Here is a 20734-nt window from a genome sequence, read left to right on the forward strand (position 1 = left end):
GTGGGGGTGACTGGCTAAAGCTGTTACAGAGGACATAAGGAAGTTTCTGGTAGAGAATTTGGAGATTGTCTAAGGGATAGAGAAATACAAGCTGGTTCAAAATTTGTATAATAGATTTTGTTAATTTGGAAAAGAAAACTGACAAAGGGCATCAGAACTACCATCAAGCATACAAAGAGGTGCATCAGAAAGCAGGAGGACAAAATTTGGGAGGAACAGTCTCAGAGAGCAAAGGTTGTTAAACACTGGACTGGACCACTAAAGGATGTTGTAGTATTTCCTTTCTTAGAGGTGTTGGAAGCTCAGCTGTCTCGGCCTGAGCCTTTGGCTAAAGAAAGTTCCAAGGATAACATAGCAAAGACATGCAAGGCTCCTGAGGTACAATCCAGGCGGAAGGCAGAACAAACCCAAAACCTCGATCACCTTTCCACTTCCTTCTAGGGCTCACCTCACAATCTGCAAGGTGAGTCCTGGGAGGAAGCAGGACTAATAATCATGTTCCCTATCTCATGGCAATGGGAGGAGGAAGGGGCCCATCACAAATTCCTCATAGAAATGGGAACCCTCTTGTACAGTTTGATTTTATACAAATTTCCCACCGAATCTTGCCTGAATCTGTCCAGAAATCAGTGCCAGTCCACGTGAAACTGCCGCAATGACATATTTCCTGTCCTTCTACTGGGACTTTGTGCATTCAGAGAAAGACTGGAACCTCTTTGACTTACTTTCCGGAAATACTCCTTAAGTTGGAGCTGAATATGCCTGTGAACAATGCTGAGAAGAAATCAGTGGAAGGTGGTGAGGACAGCCCCACCAACCTCTCAGCAACTGTGTCCCAGAGTGTGGTAGAGGCGGTGCCCTGGAGCCAGGGGAAAGGCCTGCTGCTGATCTGGAGTGTTGAGTGTCACGGGGCAGAGCAGGACACCAGAGATATAAAAATAGCAGAGTGTTCTTACACTTGGAAGTGGGCTGTCAGAGGGGGCCTTCAAGCGAGGTGTACATGGATAAGTTAAAAAGTGAAAGTCGCTCAGTCGTGTCCAACTCTGTGCAACCCCATGGATAGTCCATGAGATTTTCCAGGCCAGAATACTGGAGTGGGTAGTTGTTCCCTTCTCCTGGGCGCCTTCCCAACCCAGGGATCAAACCCAGGTCTCCAGCATTGCAGGCAGATTCTTTACCAGCTGAGCCACCAGGGAAGCACGTACATGGATAAGACAATCTCAAATCATACAGTATGGCCCCCCTTGCCTGCCTCTGCTAACACAGTGTGGTTGGATAGCCCCAAATCCAGTGACTTGCCTACCACTTTCAAGGTTTAGGCCATGTCTGAGGACCACCAGTACTGTTCTTTATTTGTTGTTGTTTAGTCAGTTGCTCAGCCGTGTACTGACTCTTCTGCAACCCCATGTACTGCAATCCGCCAGGCTCCTCCGTCCGTGGGACTTCCCAGGCAGAAATACTGGTGTGGGTTGCCACTTACTTCTCCAAGGGATCTTCTCGACCCAGGGATGGAACCCAGGTGTCCTGCATGGGCAGGTGGATTCTTTACCACTAAGCCACATGGGAAACCTTTTTTATTTAACATTTTCTCTAAAACAGCCTACAGGAGATTCACTTTTTAAAACTGCCTCCAGCTTAGAAATATTTTAGAAATCATGTGATGTATGTGTTAGACACACTACTCCCCCCCTCCATACATGTTGAATAAATAAATAGCTACAAAAACAGAAAAAGTTAGTCCACGTACCACCTAAAATGATCTTGCACGTCACCAGCGCTTGTTTACCACGCTTGGGGGGGAACAGTGCTTTCTGTATAATGCACACAGAAGGTCCCCACTGCCAACAAGCATGGCTTTATTTCCTCCTGCAATGTAAAGCCGGCAGGGCTTTAGAGGGCTGAATGGCCGGGATGCCATCCCGAGCCTGCTTCCCTCACGCCTTCCTCTAGGGCTAGGGCCCCGGCCCTTACTATTTTCCTCCTTTCAGGTGCCAGCCCTGGCCAAGGCTGCAGTTTGCAGCAGAACACAGGGCCCTTATTCTTGGTCAAGTGCTCCTTCCCTAAAGCTATTTTCCCTGCTGAGAATTCCTCACTAGACCTCACTTAACTTGGACAGTGCCCTCTGTGGAGCGGACTTCCTCAGTCTTGGCCCCAGGGGCTGCTTTGGCTGGAGTGCCCCCAAGCCCACATCAGTAGCCTGCCTGTCCAGCCCAGTGCTTACACGGGGCCCAGCCACCTCTGGCTGAGAAGCGTGGAGTGCGTGGTGCCCCGAGCTGGAGCTGGGAACACCGTCTTCCCTGGGAGGCCAGCAACCCCCGTTTCTCTGAGCCGGCTCCCCGGGTGGTCAGGAGACAAAGGAGGCCCGCAGCAAGAACATGAGCAGTGGGGCCAAAGTGTTCTGCAGGCCAGAAAGATTGTGCCAATGTGGGCTAAACACAAGGACTATCTAACAATCAGGGCTGACCAACAAGGGGACCCGCTTGTGGGTAGATGCCTTCAGGCTGAAGCAGTGTGTCCACCCCCTGGTGATGCTTTACAAGATTCCTGTTTCTGCTGGAGAGTTAAGGCCCTTCAGGGGCTTAGAGCCTTTTTTGCTGTTATTAAACAGATAATCATTCCCCATTCCACCATCCCCTGCCCCCACCCCATCTAACTTGGACTCTCTCAGGGTCTCTGAATGCAAAGTTCCCAGCAACAAAACTGCTCTGAGGGAGGCAGGGCTGAGGCAGGGAGCTCTGCCCGTTCCACTCCCCAGACTCCCAGAGCTCCCTAACTTCCACCACCCGCTGGGAGATAGATGCTTTCTAGTTCAGGGCAGCCCAGCTTGAAAATACTGCGGTGAAGAAAATTAAACCAGGTGAAGACCCAAACCCCTTCAAGTTTAAAACACACACACAGATTTTTATTTGTGACCTTGCTTGTTTGGAGGTGTAACCCCTATTTGGAGATGAGGGCGGTGGCACAGTGCCTCCTGTCTTTCTTTGTGTCCTCCTCTAAACTCTTTCCTCTTCTCCTTCCCTCCTTCAAATTCACTTTCGCCCCGGCCTCTCTTCCCCCGCCCCCAACTCTCTCCTCCCTTTCTCTGTTCTTTCCCTTCGGCAGACCCAGAGGCACCAAGGGCCTTCGGGCTCTATATAGTGCAGCGCTATTCCCTGGGGGAATTCTAAGATCCCGTGCAACCACCGGACTCTATGACTGATTAACTGAGGGACAAGAAATGATTGTTAAACAAACTGCGCTAAGAAGGAGGAGGGCTAGCAGCAAGGAAGCAGAGTGTGTGGCTCTGAGGGTGAGGGCGCTAGGGCAGCAGGCAGGGGCCTGACAGGCGGGGCCGGCTTCTCTTCCACTCACCCTCCCCGCTGCAGTGGAAAGGCTGGTGGGCATACGGTTGGCAGAGGACACTGGAGACGATCTGCCATGGAGGGAGCCCTGAGCTCTCAAGCCTCGCCTGGCAAGGAGCTCTCTCTGGTTAGTGAAGTTTCACCTACTGTGGCTATGACCCTCATCATATAATCCAGGGGGAGATGGTCCACTATGAAGGAATCAGAATGCAGTGAGATGTACCAAACACCGACTTTCACCAAGCAGGTTGGCTTCTGGTAGCTCATCTGTGCATATGTGAGGGGGAGAGTGGCTATATACAGCAGCGGGCAAACTCTCAAAGGGCCCTGCAGTGAGTCATGCAGCGGCAGTTCTGGAGAAAGTGGGACTTGACCAAGAAACCAGATTTCTCAGACAAAGGACCAGTCTAGTCCTTCTTCTTGGGCAGTCTTTTAGATCGGATGCAAACATCCAAGACCAGAAAATCTCCCTAGTTCAAATGATAATTTCTCCAAAGACACACACGAAGAACTCAAGAAACGCATTCTGGGTTGAGGAGCTGAGCTTTGGGGCTAGAGGGGCCACTGAGAGACATTTGGTGGAGAGCTCATTAGCAACTATACCTTGACCACACCCCCAAACACCTTGGTTCTCACTACTAAATCATTACAAGTTCATTATCCTTGAGTTTTCAAAGTGGACCCTAATGTTCTACTCAGCCTAGATCCTCTCTTGGGGTTATGACTTCATACACATTTACCATCTTCTCCTTTCCCTTTGTTGCTTATGTGAATCCCCTCTTCCTCCCATCCTTCTAACCTTCAGGGGTTCAATGACATATTCATGTGTCCACAGATCCCATCTATACACAAGATGCTAGAGTTGTGATCTTCCAGAATATCTGAATTGGAAGAGTCAATAAACCCATTTTCTCTCTCCCCTCTCTCATTTTGTAAGTAGGGAAAGCAGCCCACAGAAGGGCAGGGAGTTACTTACTCAAGCTCAAGCATCAGATTGGTGGCAAAGTTGGGACTCGAACCCAGATCTTCTGGATCCAAATCTGACCCACTTTCTACAACCTCAAGCTGTAGCTCCTCCAGGAACTGGGCCTCCTCCATGAATTCGGGGTCCTCTACAAGCTGGGGCTCTTCCATGAGCTGAGGCTCCTCCAGCCTTTCCCCCTTCATTGTCACTGTTGCCCAGGGAAATCGTGATTGCCTGACTGGAGTTGGCTTCTCCCTCTCTCTCTCTTGCCTGGCTGGGCTTGGTTCCTCTCTCTCTCTCTCTCTCTGTGCCTCCCTCTTGAGCTCTAGCTCTCCCTCTATAGCTGCTGGGCTAGGGCGGGATCAACTGGAAACTCTTTCCCAGGCTCAGAAGAAAAAGTGCTCAGGGAGCTTCGGGGCCAGCCTGGGCTGGCTCAGTTGTGGAGGCGGGAGGAAGTTCCTGGCCCTGAGTGCCTTCGGGGGCTCCCAGGCTCTGAGGGAAGGCTGGAGCTCCTGGGGCAAGTGCTGCCCTCCGGATCTTCTGCTGAGGCCGGGCCAGCTTCCTAAACTAACTCCTAGACTGGAGGGGAGGGCCGGATCCTCCAGGGGAGCCCAGACAGTGGCTTGCCAGCCAGCCCCTGTGGTTGGAACTTTCAAAAAGACCAATGTTTCAGCAACTGATTTCTTTTCCAACCCGAACAGCAAGCCTTTCTGTCCCCCTTGCATGACTGTGGCTGTGGCGTGCAGCCCCAGTCTGAACAGAAGCAGAATTCCAGGTCTGGGACTCCATAACACCCAAACCACTAGTCAATTCCATTAAATAAAATCAAATAAAAAAACACCATTTTGGGCATCAGGGAGACCCAAAGCTGGTTTCTTGGCATGGAGATGTTGTGTACCTACTGGGATGGGATATGCACAGACATCTAGAGATGAGAAGTCACAAGACCATTGGGTTAGAGAATCAGGAGACATGCTTTCTCTTTTCAGTTGGTCACTAATTGGTTGTTTGGCTTGTGACAGGCACCCACCCATCTCTGGGCCTCAGTTTCCTCATTTATAAAGGGTGAGGGTCAGACTGAATGACTGCAGAAACCCTACCAGTTCTGACCCTCTGTGTCTCTGGCTAAGATGCAAGTGAAGGCAGAAGGTGACAGCCCCCAGCACTGGGTAGACGGAAGTTCAACATCTTGAAGAGGCAGTCCCAGTGCCACTGCACTCTGAAATCCTTCTCCATTTGCCAGCAGTGCCAGTAGGCTGCCCTCATGCCTCTTTAGGTTTCAATCTCTGGTAAAAATGTCAAAGCTCCCAGCAGTCTGTCCACCGCAAACAGAAGGAAAACTAGAAGCCTTGTCAGTCATTTACACCTGAGTGTGAATGAAGAAGGTTCAGAGAGCAAGCCTTGACAGAGATAAAGCTTGCCGACTGGGCTGCAGGTGTTAGCTGGCTTTGGGCAGGACAGGTTGTGTGACTGATGAGCAAGGGGAGGGGTCTGTGAGGGGACTGGTGAGAGAGGGAGATAAGGCATGTCCCAAAAGGTTTTGTTCTGGCTCTTCAAATGATTTGCCTAATGATAAGGTAAGTGTCTCTTCACTGAGTGCTTCCTGGAACATCCTCTCACTTAACCTCCACCCCTCAACCATACTTCCACCATTTTCTTTTTCTTTTTTTACTTCCGCCATTTTCTAAATGAGGAGACTGAGGTCGAGAAGTCACTTGCTAACGTCACATAGTCTGTCAGGCCCTTCTCTACTCTTCAGTGGCTGCTCTAGGGTCTTGTGAGGGTGAAGAAGCCCATCCCAGCTTCCCACAAAGGCCAGCACCTCCCACCCTACTGGGAGAGAAACCGGGAAAAACAGAGTGGAGCCCTGACTCTCTAGGATCCTGGCTCCCCAGCATTCAAAAGCTCTGGACACACCTTGCAGTTAATACTAGAATATACCAGCAAAGCCACCCACATCTGAATAGGTGGCTGAAGACATAGCATTTTGGAGACATGGTCATTTCGGGGGGCTAGTTTCAAGTATAATTTTCAGTGCATTAGTTCTTTATTCTCTTCACTGACATTTGCCCTGTTCATCTGGCAGGTGAACAGCTCTTCAAAGTCTTTCTGATCCTGATTTTCAGCTGATAGGCCATTATGGCCCTTAGAGAATCACTTTGCCTAAATCAGGGCTGCTTGATCTTGACAATGAGAAGTTTTCCTTAGGGGTTTGCTACTATCTGAGGCCCCCATTGAGCCAGAGTGACTTCAAAATCCACACCTTAGGGTATTAGCAGTGACTGGGTTCATTTTAACTTTCCTTGCTACTGATTTGGGGCAAGAATCCCTCACAGAGGGACATAAATGATACAATGCCCATGGTTTTAACAAGGTGACTTTTGTTTTTGTGAATTTTCTGATCCTGGGGGAAGGATTAGAACACCCCTTAACCTGTGTTCTCACAGCTTTCTGCACCTTTTCTTCATTATGATCAATTGTAATAATATGGCTATTTGTGTAATTATTATTTGATGTCTGTCTCCACTACTAGATTGTAAATTTCCTGCCATGGGGATCCTGCCTGGCTTGTTGGCTATCACTTTCTCCCCATGTCTGATTTTCACGTGTGTGTGGAAGGAGAAATCTTCCTCTTCCCCAAGCACCTGGGGTGTGCAATCTTATTCCAATGACTTCCCACGCTGAGATGTTCCCCAAAATTGTTAGACCATTAGGATGGATGTCCCACTGAAACTAATCTGCCCAGGAGATAAGAAAGCTGAAAGATTCAGAGGGGAATTAACAGCTCCTTAGTCTGTTCCCCCACATGATTCCAGTCCTAGAAGAGCTGGTAAAGAATCCACCTGCAATGCAGGAGACCCCAGTTCAATTCCTGGGTCGGGAAGATCCCCTGGATAAGGGAAAGTCTACCCACTCCAGTATTCTTGGGCTTCTCTTGTGGCTCAGCTGGTAAAGAAGCCGCCTGCAATTTCGGGAGACCTAGGTTTGATCCCTAGGAGAAGGAAATGGCAACCCACTCCAGTGTTCTTGCCTGGAGAATCCCAGGGTCGGGAGAGCCTGGTGGGCTTCCGTCTATGGGGTCACACAGAGTCGGACATGACTGAAGTGACTTAGCAGCAGCAGGTTTGATTCCTAGGTTGTGAAGATCCCATGGGGAAGGGAAAGGATACCCACCCCAGTATTCTGGCTTGGAAAATTCTATGGACTGTATAATCCATGGGGTCACAAAGAGTCAAGACATGACTGAGTAACTTTCACTTCACTTCACTTCCATTTCCAATGGAAGTATCATACATGTTTCTATTATGAAAGTATTTTCCTAAAAACATTCATCTCTCACACACGCACTTTTCTTTTCCTTATAAGCACCTGCATCTGATGCCTTTGCTTTCCCCACCTGTCTGGCCCCTTCTATCCATGATCCTTATTACCAGCCCTCTCATACTTTCATTCAGTTCTTTATTGCTAGTCACCACCTTCCCCGTGTTTGTGTTTTATGTAGCATCCCTTGGTAACTTTGTCTAGCTTCTCTGCATGCTGGTGGTCAGGAAGTCCTTTCTGTTATCTAATCACAGTTCTTCATGCTACAGTAGAGGCCTATTTCCTCTTGTTCTGTTTCTAGTGTGGTTTGGAAACAGCTAGTCACCATCTCTGAGTTGTGACTTTCTTATATTTGAAGATCAACCTCTCTCTGACCACAGTCTGGCCCATCCTTATGCTCTTCTTCAATCAATCATCTTGGCTCCTTTAGTTTGGCCCCACAGCTCCCTGAAGTCCCAGGCGTTAGCCGGTTGGCTAAGTAAGCTTCTCTTCCCTTCTGCATTCAGACTGTTTTTCAGCCTGGACAAATTATCTGACATTTGCAACCCAGAAAATTTAACCCTGGGGCCCCAGAAACGAAGGCAGCCTGAAGCTTTGTGCCCCATGGCCTCTGTACAATGAGAAGCATTCACAACTTACAAGGAGGCCCGCAAAGGGAAAATAAAACCCAGAAGACCCTCTGTGGTTCTTTTTTTCTTTACAGTAAATAATTTACAAAAACAAATTTTCCTCCACCATAGGCTTTATCACTGGTCCCCAGGGCCAGCCTTTACGCATTTCCATACCGTCATGGACTATTTTTAGTGAAAGATGACATTAAGTACTGGCTGCCCCATGGGCTTCAACCCCCATCTCTTCCTCCTGTCAGAATGTTGTCAGACCTCCCCTTTTGGACCTGCTGGCCACTCATAGCCTAGAAATATTTCCAAGAGTGTGAGTAGCTATGGCATGACTTCAGGGGTTTCTAAGAAAGCCTCTGTCTAAACATATCTCCTTCGGCTTGGGTCTGATGATTAGAACTTCAGCCATAGAGATTCATTTCTTTAGCTCAATATCACTTCCTCAGGAAGCCTTGTTTGATACTTTGTTACACTCTCAGGGAGGAGTTTATTCCTTTTCCCTCTTAGCACTTCTTTGTAATTATAGATTCATTAGCGTGGTTATTTTGGTTAATGTTCATCTCTTTACTATTGCATGATGGCTATGGCCATGCTTTTTGTGAATTCCCCACTCTATTCCCAGTGCCTAACAGTGAGCCTGTCACATGGAAGGCATGAGAGAAATATCTGTTGTTGATTGAATCTGCTCATGAACCTAAATGTGAATTTTCCAGGGCACTGATGGGAAAGGGTGCGGGCATGCATGCCCAGGACACTAGCTTGTTGCAAGGGCCCCAGAAAGCAAGGTGCTGACCGTAAGCAGCAATCTGCTTCCCCAGATGACCCAAAGCTGCTTCCTTTTTGCTACTCCAGCTCCCTTTCCTTTCCTGTCAGCTTGAGGCTTCCCTCCTTCCTCAGCCCAACCCTAGGACCTTCATTTATATGACATCTGGGAAGGAAGGATTTGACCAAGGTATTGACACAAACAAGGCTAAAATGACACCCTGTGGGGCCGCCAGGAACTTTTTTTCCAGAGAGATTTGGGTGAACAATGTGTGTGTGTGTGTGTGTTCTTGGGCTTCCCTGATAGCTTAGCTAGTAAAGAATCTGCCTGAAATGCAGGAGACCTAGGTTCAATCCCTGAGTTGGGAAGATCCCCTGGAGAGGGGAATGGCAACCCACTCCAGTATTCTTGCCTGGAGAATCCCATGGACAGAGGAGCCTGGTGGGCTAAGTCCATGGGGTCGCACAGAGTCAGGCACGACTGAGCAACTAACACTACTACACTACATATATATTCTCAGGGCAGCACCTTGACATGATCCTGGATCTGTTATCCCCCGCACAAGGGGCCTGGTGGAGACCGAGGCCAGAGATGCACGGATGTGAAGCCATACCCCCAGATTCCTCTGGCACCCACCCTCAACTGCACTCCCATGCTTAGCCCTCCTGGTTCTGATGGGCTTTCTGCAAGCATCCAGGAGTGGTGCCTTTCTAATCTTGGGCCCTGAAGGCCTCCACCTACCCAAGACTAGCTAGGTCCCTGAGGGGAGGCTTGCTCCGACTCAGAGAGGGGCCACAAGAGGAGGGCCAGAGCACCTCTCATACATGGAAAGTGTTCCTTGCTGTCTCCACCCCAGCCAGCTCCTTCTGACCCATGACCCTTGCTGGACAGGCAAGGTGCCCCTCTCCCCTCCCAACCAGACAGCCTCACAGCTCTTTCCACTGGCCATTCTTTAAGGCCCTGCTGGAAGCTGCTGCCATAAAGAGACTCTGCCTTCCTAGTTTGCTTTGGTGCCGCCTAAGTTTTGGGCTTGCAGATCCAGAAACAGTAAGCTTGAGGCCTTTCCCTCAAGAAGCAGAAGCCCCAGCCTAGCCTGCAGTGGCTGCTGGCTCCGCTGGAACCGCTGTGGTCCTGCCACCTCCCTCCTCTACCCCTCTGCCGTGCCTAACGGGGCAGGCCTTCAATAAATCTGCAGCAGGTGCTGGGTAAATAGCAGGCCCGTGGTCGATAAATGATGGATTGATTGGCTGAAGTGCTCGGCCGCTCAGTACAGGGTCTAATGAGGCACTGCCAAGGTTCATCTTTCTGTATACCTGGGGAGGCAGAGTTTAGCGCGTTAGGACTGGGCCAGGTTTATCTTATTCCTTTTTCTTTGTTTTTATTTTTTACTGCAACTGACTATGAACTGAGAGGGTGAGGGACAGAGAGAAGTGAGGGGCCTCGAGAAAGGGGAATCCTGCACCTCTGCCTCAGTTTCCTCCCCCAACTGTCACTGGATTCAGGGAACTTGGGGTGCCCGGCTCTCCTGAGCCCTGAGATGGTGGTCCTGGGCTTGTCTGAGGTTTGCATACAAATCACGCCTGTCAGTGATTCCCATGCTACCTTTTGACTTCGCCTCCCTGTTTCTTCCTCCTTTCCTTGGACAGTAGGGCAGAGTCCCCCACTACACTCAGCCTGTGAGCCATTTACCCACTGGCAACACAGTGTGACAGGCTGGGTGGAGACAAGGAAAGAGAAGAGGACCTATTGGTTTAGATATAAACTTTCAGCCAGTGGACTATTAGATTGACAGGGCTATTCTGTGTTGTAGATGTTCTTGTGAGTTTATTAGAGAAATATGTCATAGAATTTAGCAAGTCCCATTTCACTGGGGGCTTCAGTTGCACCAAACCAGTAATGGCATTTTCTGAAAAGGCAAGGAAGTGAACTAGGTATCACTGTGAATTCAGGCCAGCCTGGGGACTTTGAGACTTTGGAAGAATGGATTGGGCCTCCCAGCTTCCACTAAACCCATCTCCCTGAAGTCCCCAGAACAGTACCTGACCCAACGAGCAGACAGAAAAGGAAGAAGAACTTCTGACACCTGTTCTGCAACCCCCACTCCCGATGCACCAGGCTGACTTCAGCACTGTACCATCAGGTGACAGCAGGAAATGCCACCCCCTCAAGAACACCCCAAACCGCGCTTAAGTCCATGGCAGCTCACCTGCCTGCTTTCATGTGCTGCAGAGCGTGGGGGCCTCAGTGGGAATCACCTTCACCGCCTGGCACTTGCCTCTGAGCAGACTCTTGGCCTGACACTAGGCAGGGGAGGCTTTTCCTTTGGAAGTGTAGTGAGCTCTACTTAGACCCCCAGCAGGCTTCTGAATGCCTGGCACCAGGGAAGCCTGCCACTGAGCAAGCAGAAGCTTGATGCCTCAGTAACCTGGCTCTGTTACATAAGGCACTATGAGAGATATGAGTCAGGGACCTCAGGCTGGCCCAGGCCCAGCCTAGCCTGAGAGTGAGGCTAAAAGGGAGGTGTGTGTTTGTGTGTGGGGGGGGGAGGGGGGTAAGCCAGGAAGGAGCTGCTGGAACCACTTCCCTTCCTCTCACTTCTCACCCCCTTCTTCCTCAGGGATAGCTATAGCCAATCGCTGGCCTACAAAGCTCGGAGTGGGAATCCCGGCCAGACCCTGAGCTGTGAGCAGCTGCTCTCCATCTCCCCTGAAGAGAAGACAAGAGGAAGTAGGCTGAATACCCAAGGCTGTTTCGTGAGTAAATTCTTCCTTCTAGGAAGGATGGGGAAGGTCCCTGTGGGGCCTTGTCCACAGGCAGGGGCCTGATTTCAGGCTGGGCCTATTTGAGGAAAGTGGTTCCCAGGGGAGGAAGGCTGATCGCATGCCTGGGGCATCACTGACCAAGCAGCTTAGGGCTCTGGTTTCCCCTTGGGCTAGTGCTGCACAATGGGAAGCCTCCCAGTCAGTCTCCATGCTGGCTGGCATCTCATACCTCACAAACTCTTTCCCATAGGGCAACAGCCACTTTGGGGCAGAGATTTCCAGGTAGAAGGTACAAGTGAATTAGCTTTGCCCCATGAAAAGATTCCCTCCTGCCCAGTTGAGCATTTGAAAAAGCTTATTTTCTAGACTCCTCCCATCTTATCCCCACTCTGACTCCTTAGCTAGGCTGGATTTTGGCATGGGTATGTGGTGGCTTCCAAAAGCCATTTCCCTGCACTGACTCCTCATCAAACCTGCTTTGAGGCTGAGATCTAGCCTTCAGCCTTCACAGAGGTCCCATTAGTACATAGGGTCCTGCTCTGCCAAACCTGTGGCCCCAAGCGAAGCCCAAACCCTTGTCCAATTATTGCAGGCAATGGGACAGCACAACATGTCCTGGGCCATTATTGCCTTCTTCAACTAAAAGAGAAATTTCATCTTTTTTGACCCCTGTGGTCAAGGAATGCTCTCCCTTGAGTGCACTGAGCACACTGAGTGCCCCACCAAATGGGCCCAAGCTTCAGGCCCACTCAGCACATTGGTTTTTCCAGGGCTAGCGAGACTACTGCATGACACCAACCAATTTGTTATGTAAACCCAGCCAGTCATGGCAGATTATGGCTCTGTAGTTATCTTGAGGGATCCCTTACACAAGAGGAGAAAGTTCAGGTAAGAGCATAATCGTGATGAGCAAACACGGAGCAATGGCTACCACCAAGGTAAAGACATGGCTAACCTTATTCCTCTCAACCAGCCCACAAGGCACAGCCAAGTGCTCTGCTGGGCTCCACCACTCAGGAGACCCAGAGACCCTGGCAGCCTTGGCCAGACACATCCATCTCCATTTACCCAGACTTCCTGGCCTTCAGAACCTGTTATGGAAAGGAGCCAAAGCTCTACCTGGAATTGAGAGCTTGTTGGTTTATCTGGAAGTGCAAATATAAGCAGGACTGTTAACCTTCTCTTCAGGTGAGGAGGGAAAATAAGGTCACCCTAGAAAGAGATATTTTCTCTCTTGGGCCCATGGGCCCATTCCTGGCAAGACTGAGGAGGAGGAGGAGGTGGAATTTGTGTTCTGTTTTTGTCACTTTTCTTGAAGAGCACAAATCTTCCGTCCAGACCTCTTGAGCTCCATGCTGCCCAGAGCCCCACACTGCAGCAGGCCTTTCAAGGACTCTGGCCCCGTCTCTCTGGTTCTCTTCTCCAAACTTGGCTTTCATAGGTTCCATTCCCATAGAACCCTATTCCCAGTGAGCTGTCACCCCTGAAGGAAGTTCTCATAAACAAATCCACACAAAGTAGTCAATGGTGAGTAAAACATTTACATGTTACTCTTTTAAAAAGGAAATCTTGGGTAGCAAACCCGGGTAGACCCTGCCCATTCATGAGAAAGACACACTCAAACTTTTTCCAGTCCCTAATTCATGAGCATCCTGAAAGCACATCATTTCTCTCATAAAACTTTTATGATTTGGTTAAACTTCTTAGCTTTCTTTCATTGTAATCACTATCACTAGCAGCTGACTCAGGGAGGGAGACCTTCTCCATAAAGAAATAGACATTTGCTCTTTTCATGGACATTACTACACTTGAATGAATTGACTATGAGAAAAGGACCACAAAATTGGGTTGAAAAGTAGGTTCTGGGCAACTCCACTCCTAGGTTCAGTTCAGTTCAGTTCAGTCGCTCAATCGTGTCCGACTCTCCGTGACCCCATGAATCACAGCACGCCAGGCCTCCCTATCCATCACCAACTCCCGGAGTTCACTCAAACTCATGTCCACAGAGTCGGTGATGCCATCCAGCCATCTCATTCTCCGTCGTCCCCCTCTCCTCCCGCCCCCAACCTTTCCCAGCATCAGAGTCTTTTCCAGTGAGTCAACTCGTCGCATGAGGTGGCCAAAGTATTGCAGTTTCAGCTTCAGCATCAGTCCCTCCAATGAACACCCAGGATCGATCTCCCTTAGAATGGACTGGTTGGATCTCCTTGCGGTACAAGGGACGCTCAAGAGTCTTCTCCAACACCACAGTTCAAAAGCATCAACTGACCCAAAAAAATTGAAAGAAGGGGCTCGAAAAGATACCTAGACACCAATGTCCAAAAGCAGCATACTTCACCAGAGCAAGCACAGAAAGTGGTGTATCCATCAAAGGAATGTCATTCACTCATAAACAGGAAGTAAGTGCTGATAATGGATAGACCTTGAAAACAGTACCTCAAGCGAATGAAGCTACACAAAAGGCTACATTTTGTATAATCTACTCATACGAAATATCTCAAATAGGCAAATTCCTGAGGTAGAAGAACAGAGGTTACCAAGGACTGGAGGGAGAGAACAGGGAGTTACTACTTAATGAAATGAATAGTTAGTCATTCAGTTGTGTCCAACTCTTTGCTACCTCATGGACTGTAGCCCACCAGGCTCCTCTGTCCATGGAATTCTCCAGGCAAAGATACTGGAGTGGGTAGCCATTTCCTTCTCCAGGGGATCTTCTGGACCCAGGGATCAAACCCGGGTCTCCTGCTCTGCAGGCAGATTCTTTACCACCTGAGCCACCAGGGAAGGTACTAAATAGGTACAGAGTTTCTATTTGGGATGATGCCAAAGTTCTGGAATGGGTGATATTGCTGATTGCACCATTGTGAATATACTTAATACCACTGACTTGCACACTTAAAAGTGGTTAAAATGACAAATTTTATGCTATAAATATGTTATTGGTATATATGCATATACTTAATATATACATATTCTTTATATACATATATAACATACACTCACACATGCAGTATATATAGTAGTTGCTGGTAGAGCAGTAGGGTCACTCACCACCCAAAGCCTCTGAGCACATGGAATTCACATCCGTGTCTCAGCAAAAAGACAGTTTCTAACACATTAGGGCTCTCATGAGGTATACAAACCATGAATGTTAAGTCTGCAACTGCATTTGTGTTTTCAACAGAGAATGTGTCTTAATTCAAGGTGCCTATTCTTTGTCAGACCACTAGGCACTCAGGGAAAAGTTATTTTAAATTACCCTGGGTTAGGAAAGGACTTTCAGAGCTTGATACCAAAAGCAAAACTCACAAAGGCAAAGAATAACAGACTTAAGCACATAGAAACTCAAAACCTTTTCCCAGCAAAGTACACCATCCTCAAAATCAAATGGCAAAATTAGTTGACAAATGGTTGCAACCTCTAAATCAGAATTTCTTGTGGTGTGGCCCAAATACCACTGCACTATGGAATACGAACTGTAGACGGCAAGGACAGAAAACTGATCTTAGAGTATAAAATTAAGCACTACAGCAGGCAGGTAGGAGAGTTTTGCCCCCCAAATCCTCTGTGTCCTCAGAAATCAGGTTCAGGAATATACATTTATGAGATCATTACTTTGAAGACTCAGAGAAGCACAAATAATTTTTATGCAAAGTTTTCTTGGAAGCCTGATCTCTGCATCCACATCTTTCCCTTTACTACAATATATCACATCAGTAGGGAAGGTTAAAAGAATTAACACACGTAAAACAACTAGAAATCTTGCTATTATTATTTTCTGAGCATCTAAGTGGGGACCAGTTGTTGCCAGCGCAGAAGCTTAAAGGTAAACTCCAGGGGCTCTCAGAGCTGCAAGAGAACTCAAAGTAGCTCAAATCACACTGGCTGGGGTGCTGGGGAGCTGAAGAATAGAGCTGATTAGTTTTGGATAAAATCTTAGAAATAAATTTGAGGTTACAACAATGACAACAACAGAATATGGCAAAAGCTCCCCTTTCAGTTTGCTATACTTTACTGATCAGAGAATTTGTTGTTGTTTAGTCACTAAGTTGTGTCCAACTCTTTTGTGACCTCATGGACTGTAGCCCACCAGGCTCCTCTGTCCATGGGATTCTCCAGGCAAGAATACTGGAGTGGGTTGCCACTTCCTTCTCCAGGGGATCTTCCCAACCCAGGAAATGAATCCATGTCTCCTGCATTGGCAGGTGAATTCTTTACCAGTGAGCCACCATAGAAGCCCAGATCAGAGAATTAAGGCCTCTCAAATTTCAACTTTGCAAAATTTTTAATAGGCTGCATTTCAATTGAAAAAAATTAGCTCTTTGCCCAGCATGTTCTATCTGCCTCTTAGGTTTTCCAGTTTTAGAAGCATTTTCAACAAATAATACAGTATAGTCCCCTAATAACAGATTGACCAATCATCCCAGTTTCCCTGGGACTGTCCCTGTTTGAGCACTGAAAGTCCTGTGTTGGTGGAAAGTCCTGGGATGGTTGGTCACCTGACCTAATTAGGACATTTTAACCATTTGATTAGTTTATGGGCTAATGTTTGCCTCTGCTTAACAATTCTTCCTTCATCGACAATTCTTGTGTCCTACTGATCTGAGGTGGAGTCTTGGCTCTGTTCTTCATTGTAAGGCACCGAGAAAGTTATTTAATTTTCTCCAGCCTTAATTTCCTTCATTAAAAAATGAAGAATGGTGATAACAGTACCCATTTCATTGGGTTGGTATAAAATTAAATGAGGCTATGCAGATATAATGCTTAGCACATGCTGTAAACACTCAGTAGATGTTTAGCTATTAATCTATTATAGTTATTAGTTACCTAACACAAGATTGAAGGGCTGGCATGTAAAACACATCCCCCCCCCACAAGTAGTTTAGAGGGACTATTTACATACCAATGAGCTACATGCCCATTATCACTGATTCATATGTATATACACAACACTGTTCATCAGGGCTTCTACCAGGCTATCAGAGTTACTGCATGTGGTTCATACCAGAAAAAGAAATCATATTTAAACCCTTATAAGAATTTTCCAAGAGTCAATTAAAGCTGTAAAATCTTTACATAGGACCACATCAACAATCAAGCAGTCATCTAGCAAAAAAAAACCCCTTTATTGAGTACTGGCAGTATAATTAGAAGCCAAGGGAAAGCCAAGTAAGTGGAAAACACACCCTACCCTCAAATTGCTTACACTCTTGTGTTCCAAGGAAACCAAGAACTAAGCTGAGAGTCAGGGACAGGTCAAAGCAGAAACCAGATAGAAATCAAGAATCTGCCCCACGCTTCCTCCCAAGAATATAGGAGCCCTTGCAGCTGGGGAGTGGGCTGTAGGAGGAAAGGCAGAAAGAGTCGCTTCTCCAGAAGAGATGGCCATGAAGGAGACAAGTTAGAGGAAAAAGACATTCAGGCAGGAATCTGAGGTATCAAATAATTAAATGGAATAGAAGTAACAATGATGGCTGTGGTATGAAGCTAGAAAACCGGGGAATAAATGACGTAGGAAGAGGAAATTTTCACTCAGAAGACTGTCCAGCCTAGATTTTGGAGAAACCCCATGACCAGCAATGATGGCCTCCTACGTTGCCAATGAGCATGTCATTGTAGGCAAACTTTCAACCAAATTCATAATCTCCAGTATCTAAGGTCCCAGTTGTGAAGGCAAATGACAGAATGCTTTGTCTTTCTGAAACTGTTAAAGTGGTTATTACAGGACCCTGTCACTCCTCAGCCTGGGGGCTTGAGTTGCTCAGTTCTCAGGAGGGGAGGCACGTGCTCAGAGACAATTTCCCAGTGATATGCCCTGCTCCCTCCACCAAAGCCCTCAGCCCCCAACCCAACCTGGTAGCATTTCCAGGCTTTGCCAAAAACCAAGAGGTGTCAACAGAGTAGGTTACAAAGGAGGTCTTGCCGTTTTCAAGAAACCCAGACCACCAGAAAACCTCCCAAGGTGTGGCACAAGTGAACATTTTGATTTCAGACTTTCAGCCTCACATCTCACTCACTTAGGTCTGACCCTCCCAGGCCTCCAACCTAGGACCCAGAGCTGAGGAAGTGTCCCCTCTTATGTTTCATCAGGCCATTTTGGAGCAGATTCTCTCCCAGTTGAAAGAGTGCAAGTGCTAATGAGCCCTCTTTCCAGGTGTCACTGCCACCCATCCCCCACTACCTACAGTCCTAAGCTCAGCAGACTATTAGGAACCTGTTAGGGCTTTCGCTCGGCAGGGTTGCAGCGGCTGTGGTCTGAATACACTTGTAGTAATCTTTCACCAGAAATGAAGATTCCCTGGAAACTCGGCCTGGTTTCTTAGAGACAATGAGATAAATTGATGCCTAAAGTGAAATAATAGATGAGAAAGGGCTTCAATGGTGTGGAAAATGCCTACAAATACAACCTGTTATAATAATGTTAACGAAGTCGGCAGCCTTGCTTGTCCTCTCCTGGAACTTCTGGGACTGTGGAGGCTAACTTGGGCTGAGCACTAAGTGAGGTAGTTCTTGCCTAGCTCGATGGCTTTTAAAATTTCCTATTTGTGTCTCACCAACAAACCATCAAATTATTCAATTACTCTGTGGGAGCCCAAAATTACTTATTACCTTGTCTGAGCACATTACCTGCTCATGACTTGAAATCTCAGAACTAGAAGGAAGCTTAGAGACTAGAGAGGTCAAGCAACCTGCTCAGGGTCACACAGGAAACTAGACACATAACTTGTACTACAACCGAGGTCTCCCACAGAGGGTTTCTCTTTCTCTTACATAACCTGTGACCTTGAGGAAGAAGAAAATCCACCCACCCACCCCCACGCGCACACACACACACACACACACACACCCCAGTGCCTCGTCCCTATGGCTCTAAGAACACCAAACCCACAGCTGAGTTTCCTAAAGTTGCCTCTCCTGCCTCAAAATCGCTGCAGTTGTCTCCCCAAGACTGGCTCTTACCAGAGTGCCTCAGACTGGAAGACTGCAACCACCTTTGGTCTTCCCATTATGTTTTTCTCCTCCACTCTCCCTTCCTTACCCTTCAGCAGGATTTCTAGAAAGTGTGACCTGCACTCCAACAACAGGCTTGCCATGACATGGACTCATCCACCCTCCTGTCCTGGGATGCTCTTTGGGGCTGCTTTTAGCTGTCACTGGAAATGGAAGGCTGTGATCCACAGTGGATCATGGATGGGGAGGGGTCCCCCTATCCAGAGTTTCAAGAAATTCTCACAGGTCTCTAATTTTTCTTATTCCCCACCCTCCCCCACACCAGTAGCAGCTGAATCTGTCGGGACAATTTGCTTGCCCCTATTCTCAGTCAGGGCCACTCAGTAATGTAAAAGCCCTTGCAATTTCCGCCCAAATTTGCCTGTTTGGAAATGGACTTTCGATAAGTGTGGAACTCAGGTCCCAAGAGCATCTCATGGCAGACTCTCCAAAGTGGCCGTAGAAATGTAGGCATTTGGGTAGAAAGTGCCACCGGCTATCCCCAAAGCATCTGTTGCTCTGTCCATCTTCTGGGCTCCAGCATTTCCCCAGGAAAGCCTCCGCAGACACCTTTCCTAACAGGGCTCCCACCTGCCAGGCCTCCCCTGAGCCACACAGGAATCCAGGTAGCCTCCCGGGTCGGGTTGTAGCGGTCCCGGGCGCCCAAACCTCCAGTGCCCCTCTCGGCCTTCCGGAGGGGTGCATTCAGCCAAGGCAGGTGCGAGGCAGCCGGGACCAGGTGCCCACCCGCGCGTGCCCCGCCACCCACCTGTGGAAGAAGAGCAGAATGGAAAGCATGGTCTGGTCGATGTTGCGGTTGCAGATGCCTTCGTTGATCAGGTAGCAGGGGTCCCGCAGCACGGGCTCTAGCGAATCCTGCCGCATTATGCTATTGAGCTTGTCGGTGTTGAGGTTCTCGAAGACCAGCTTCTCCTGCAGCTGCCGAAAGTTGCTCACGGTGGGGCTGCCCGAGTTGTTGTTTTCCCCACCGTTGTCGCTCTGGAGCCCGCTCCGGTGGGCCAGGTCCAGGCAGCAGTTGCAGCAGTCGAGGCCGACAGGTGAGCGGCAGTCGGACTTGGGCTGGGCCATGTTCTCCGGCTCGGGGGCCGCCTGGTCCGCGAGGTCAGGGGCAATCGGCAGGTGCGCGCCCGCCGGGCCGGCCGGAGGAGACTCCAGGGTGTCTGGGACAGACAAGCTGAGAGGAGAAGAAGAGTTGGAAATGAGCGTCGAGAGCCGGCCACCCTCGGCTCGGCCCCCTTCTGGCTGCGCCGCTCGGGGTGCGAATAGAAACAGCTGGACAAACAGCTCCGAGCAGATCCTTCGGGCTCACTTCCTCCTCTTCCTCCTCCTCTCCGCCCCCCTCCTCCTCCTCCGCCTCTCCAGGCCAGGGCCGCCCCGCCACCCCGAGGTGCTACACGCGGCCCCCGCGCCGTCCCAAGTTTCCCAAGTGTGAGCGCGGGGGCCGGGGGCGGACCTGGGGCCGCAGGAAGGGCGGGCGGCGGGGCCGACAGAGAGCCGGAACGCGCCCTCGCTGCCTCCCTCTCGGGTCCCCTCCCTCCCTCGCCAGCTCGGGGACTCGCCGGCTCTCGGGCTCTCCCGGGCTGCGCCGGCGGAGCGGTGGCCGAAGCCGAGCGCGAGTGAGCAAGCGAGCGAGCCGCGCGCCCGGGAGTCAGCGCGGGGCCGTGACAGCATGCAAATGACCCGCGAGGGCCGGCCGGCCACGCGGGGCCGCCGCCGCTCCGCCCGCGCGCGCCCGGGAGCCGGCGGCGCCGCACTGCCCCCTCCCCCGCCCCGGCGCCCGCAGGGCCGCCCGCACCTTCCGCCGCGCGCCCGGGAGCCCGGCCCCGCTCGGCCTCCCTCCGTAAGCCCCGCCGCGCTTCGGCTCGGGCTGTCTCGCTGCTTCTGGCGCATCTCGGCCAGGAATCCACGAGAGCCGCCGCGCCACCCCTGGTCTCGAGCTCTGCGGGCGGACC

General features: G+C 49.6%; 1 protein-coding gene across 2 annotated transcripts in view; it reads right to left on the minus strand.

The window, feature by feature from the left end:
* The window catches only part of TSC22D3 (TSC22 domain family member 3), a 65216-nt gene extending 44482 nt beyond the window's left edge, over positions 1-20734 (minus strand). The window contains exons 1-2 of one of the 2 annotated variants that reach the window (XM_055437895.2): positions 20578-20734; positions 19531-19956 (exon numbers count right to left, since the gene is read on the minus strand). In XM_055437895.2, the coding sequence (XP_055293870.1) occupies positions 19531-19956; positions 20578-20672 (521 nt within the window). In that variant the 5' untranslated portion in view covers positions 20673-20734. Of the gene's footprint in view, positions 1-19530; positions 19957-20235; positions 20369-20577 lie in introns of those variants that run through there. The other variant, XM_055437894.2, reaches the window with a different exon arrangement.

This window comes from Moschus berezovskii, chromosome X, assembly GCF_049115385.1.
Source record: "Moschus berezovskii isolate FMDL1 chromosome X, NW_MosBer_1.0, whole genome shotgun sequence".
NCBI classification, from domain to species: Eukaryota; Metazoa; Chordata; class Mammalia; order Artiodactyla; family Moschidae; genus Moschus; species Moschus berezovskii.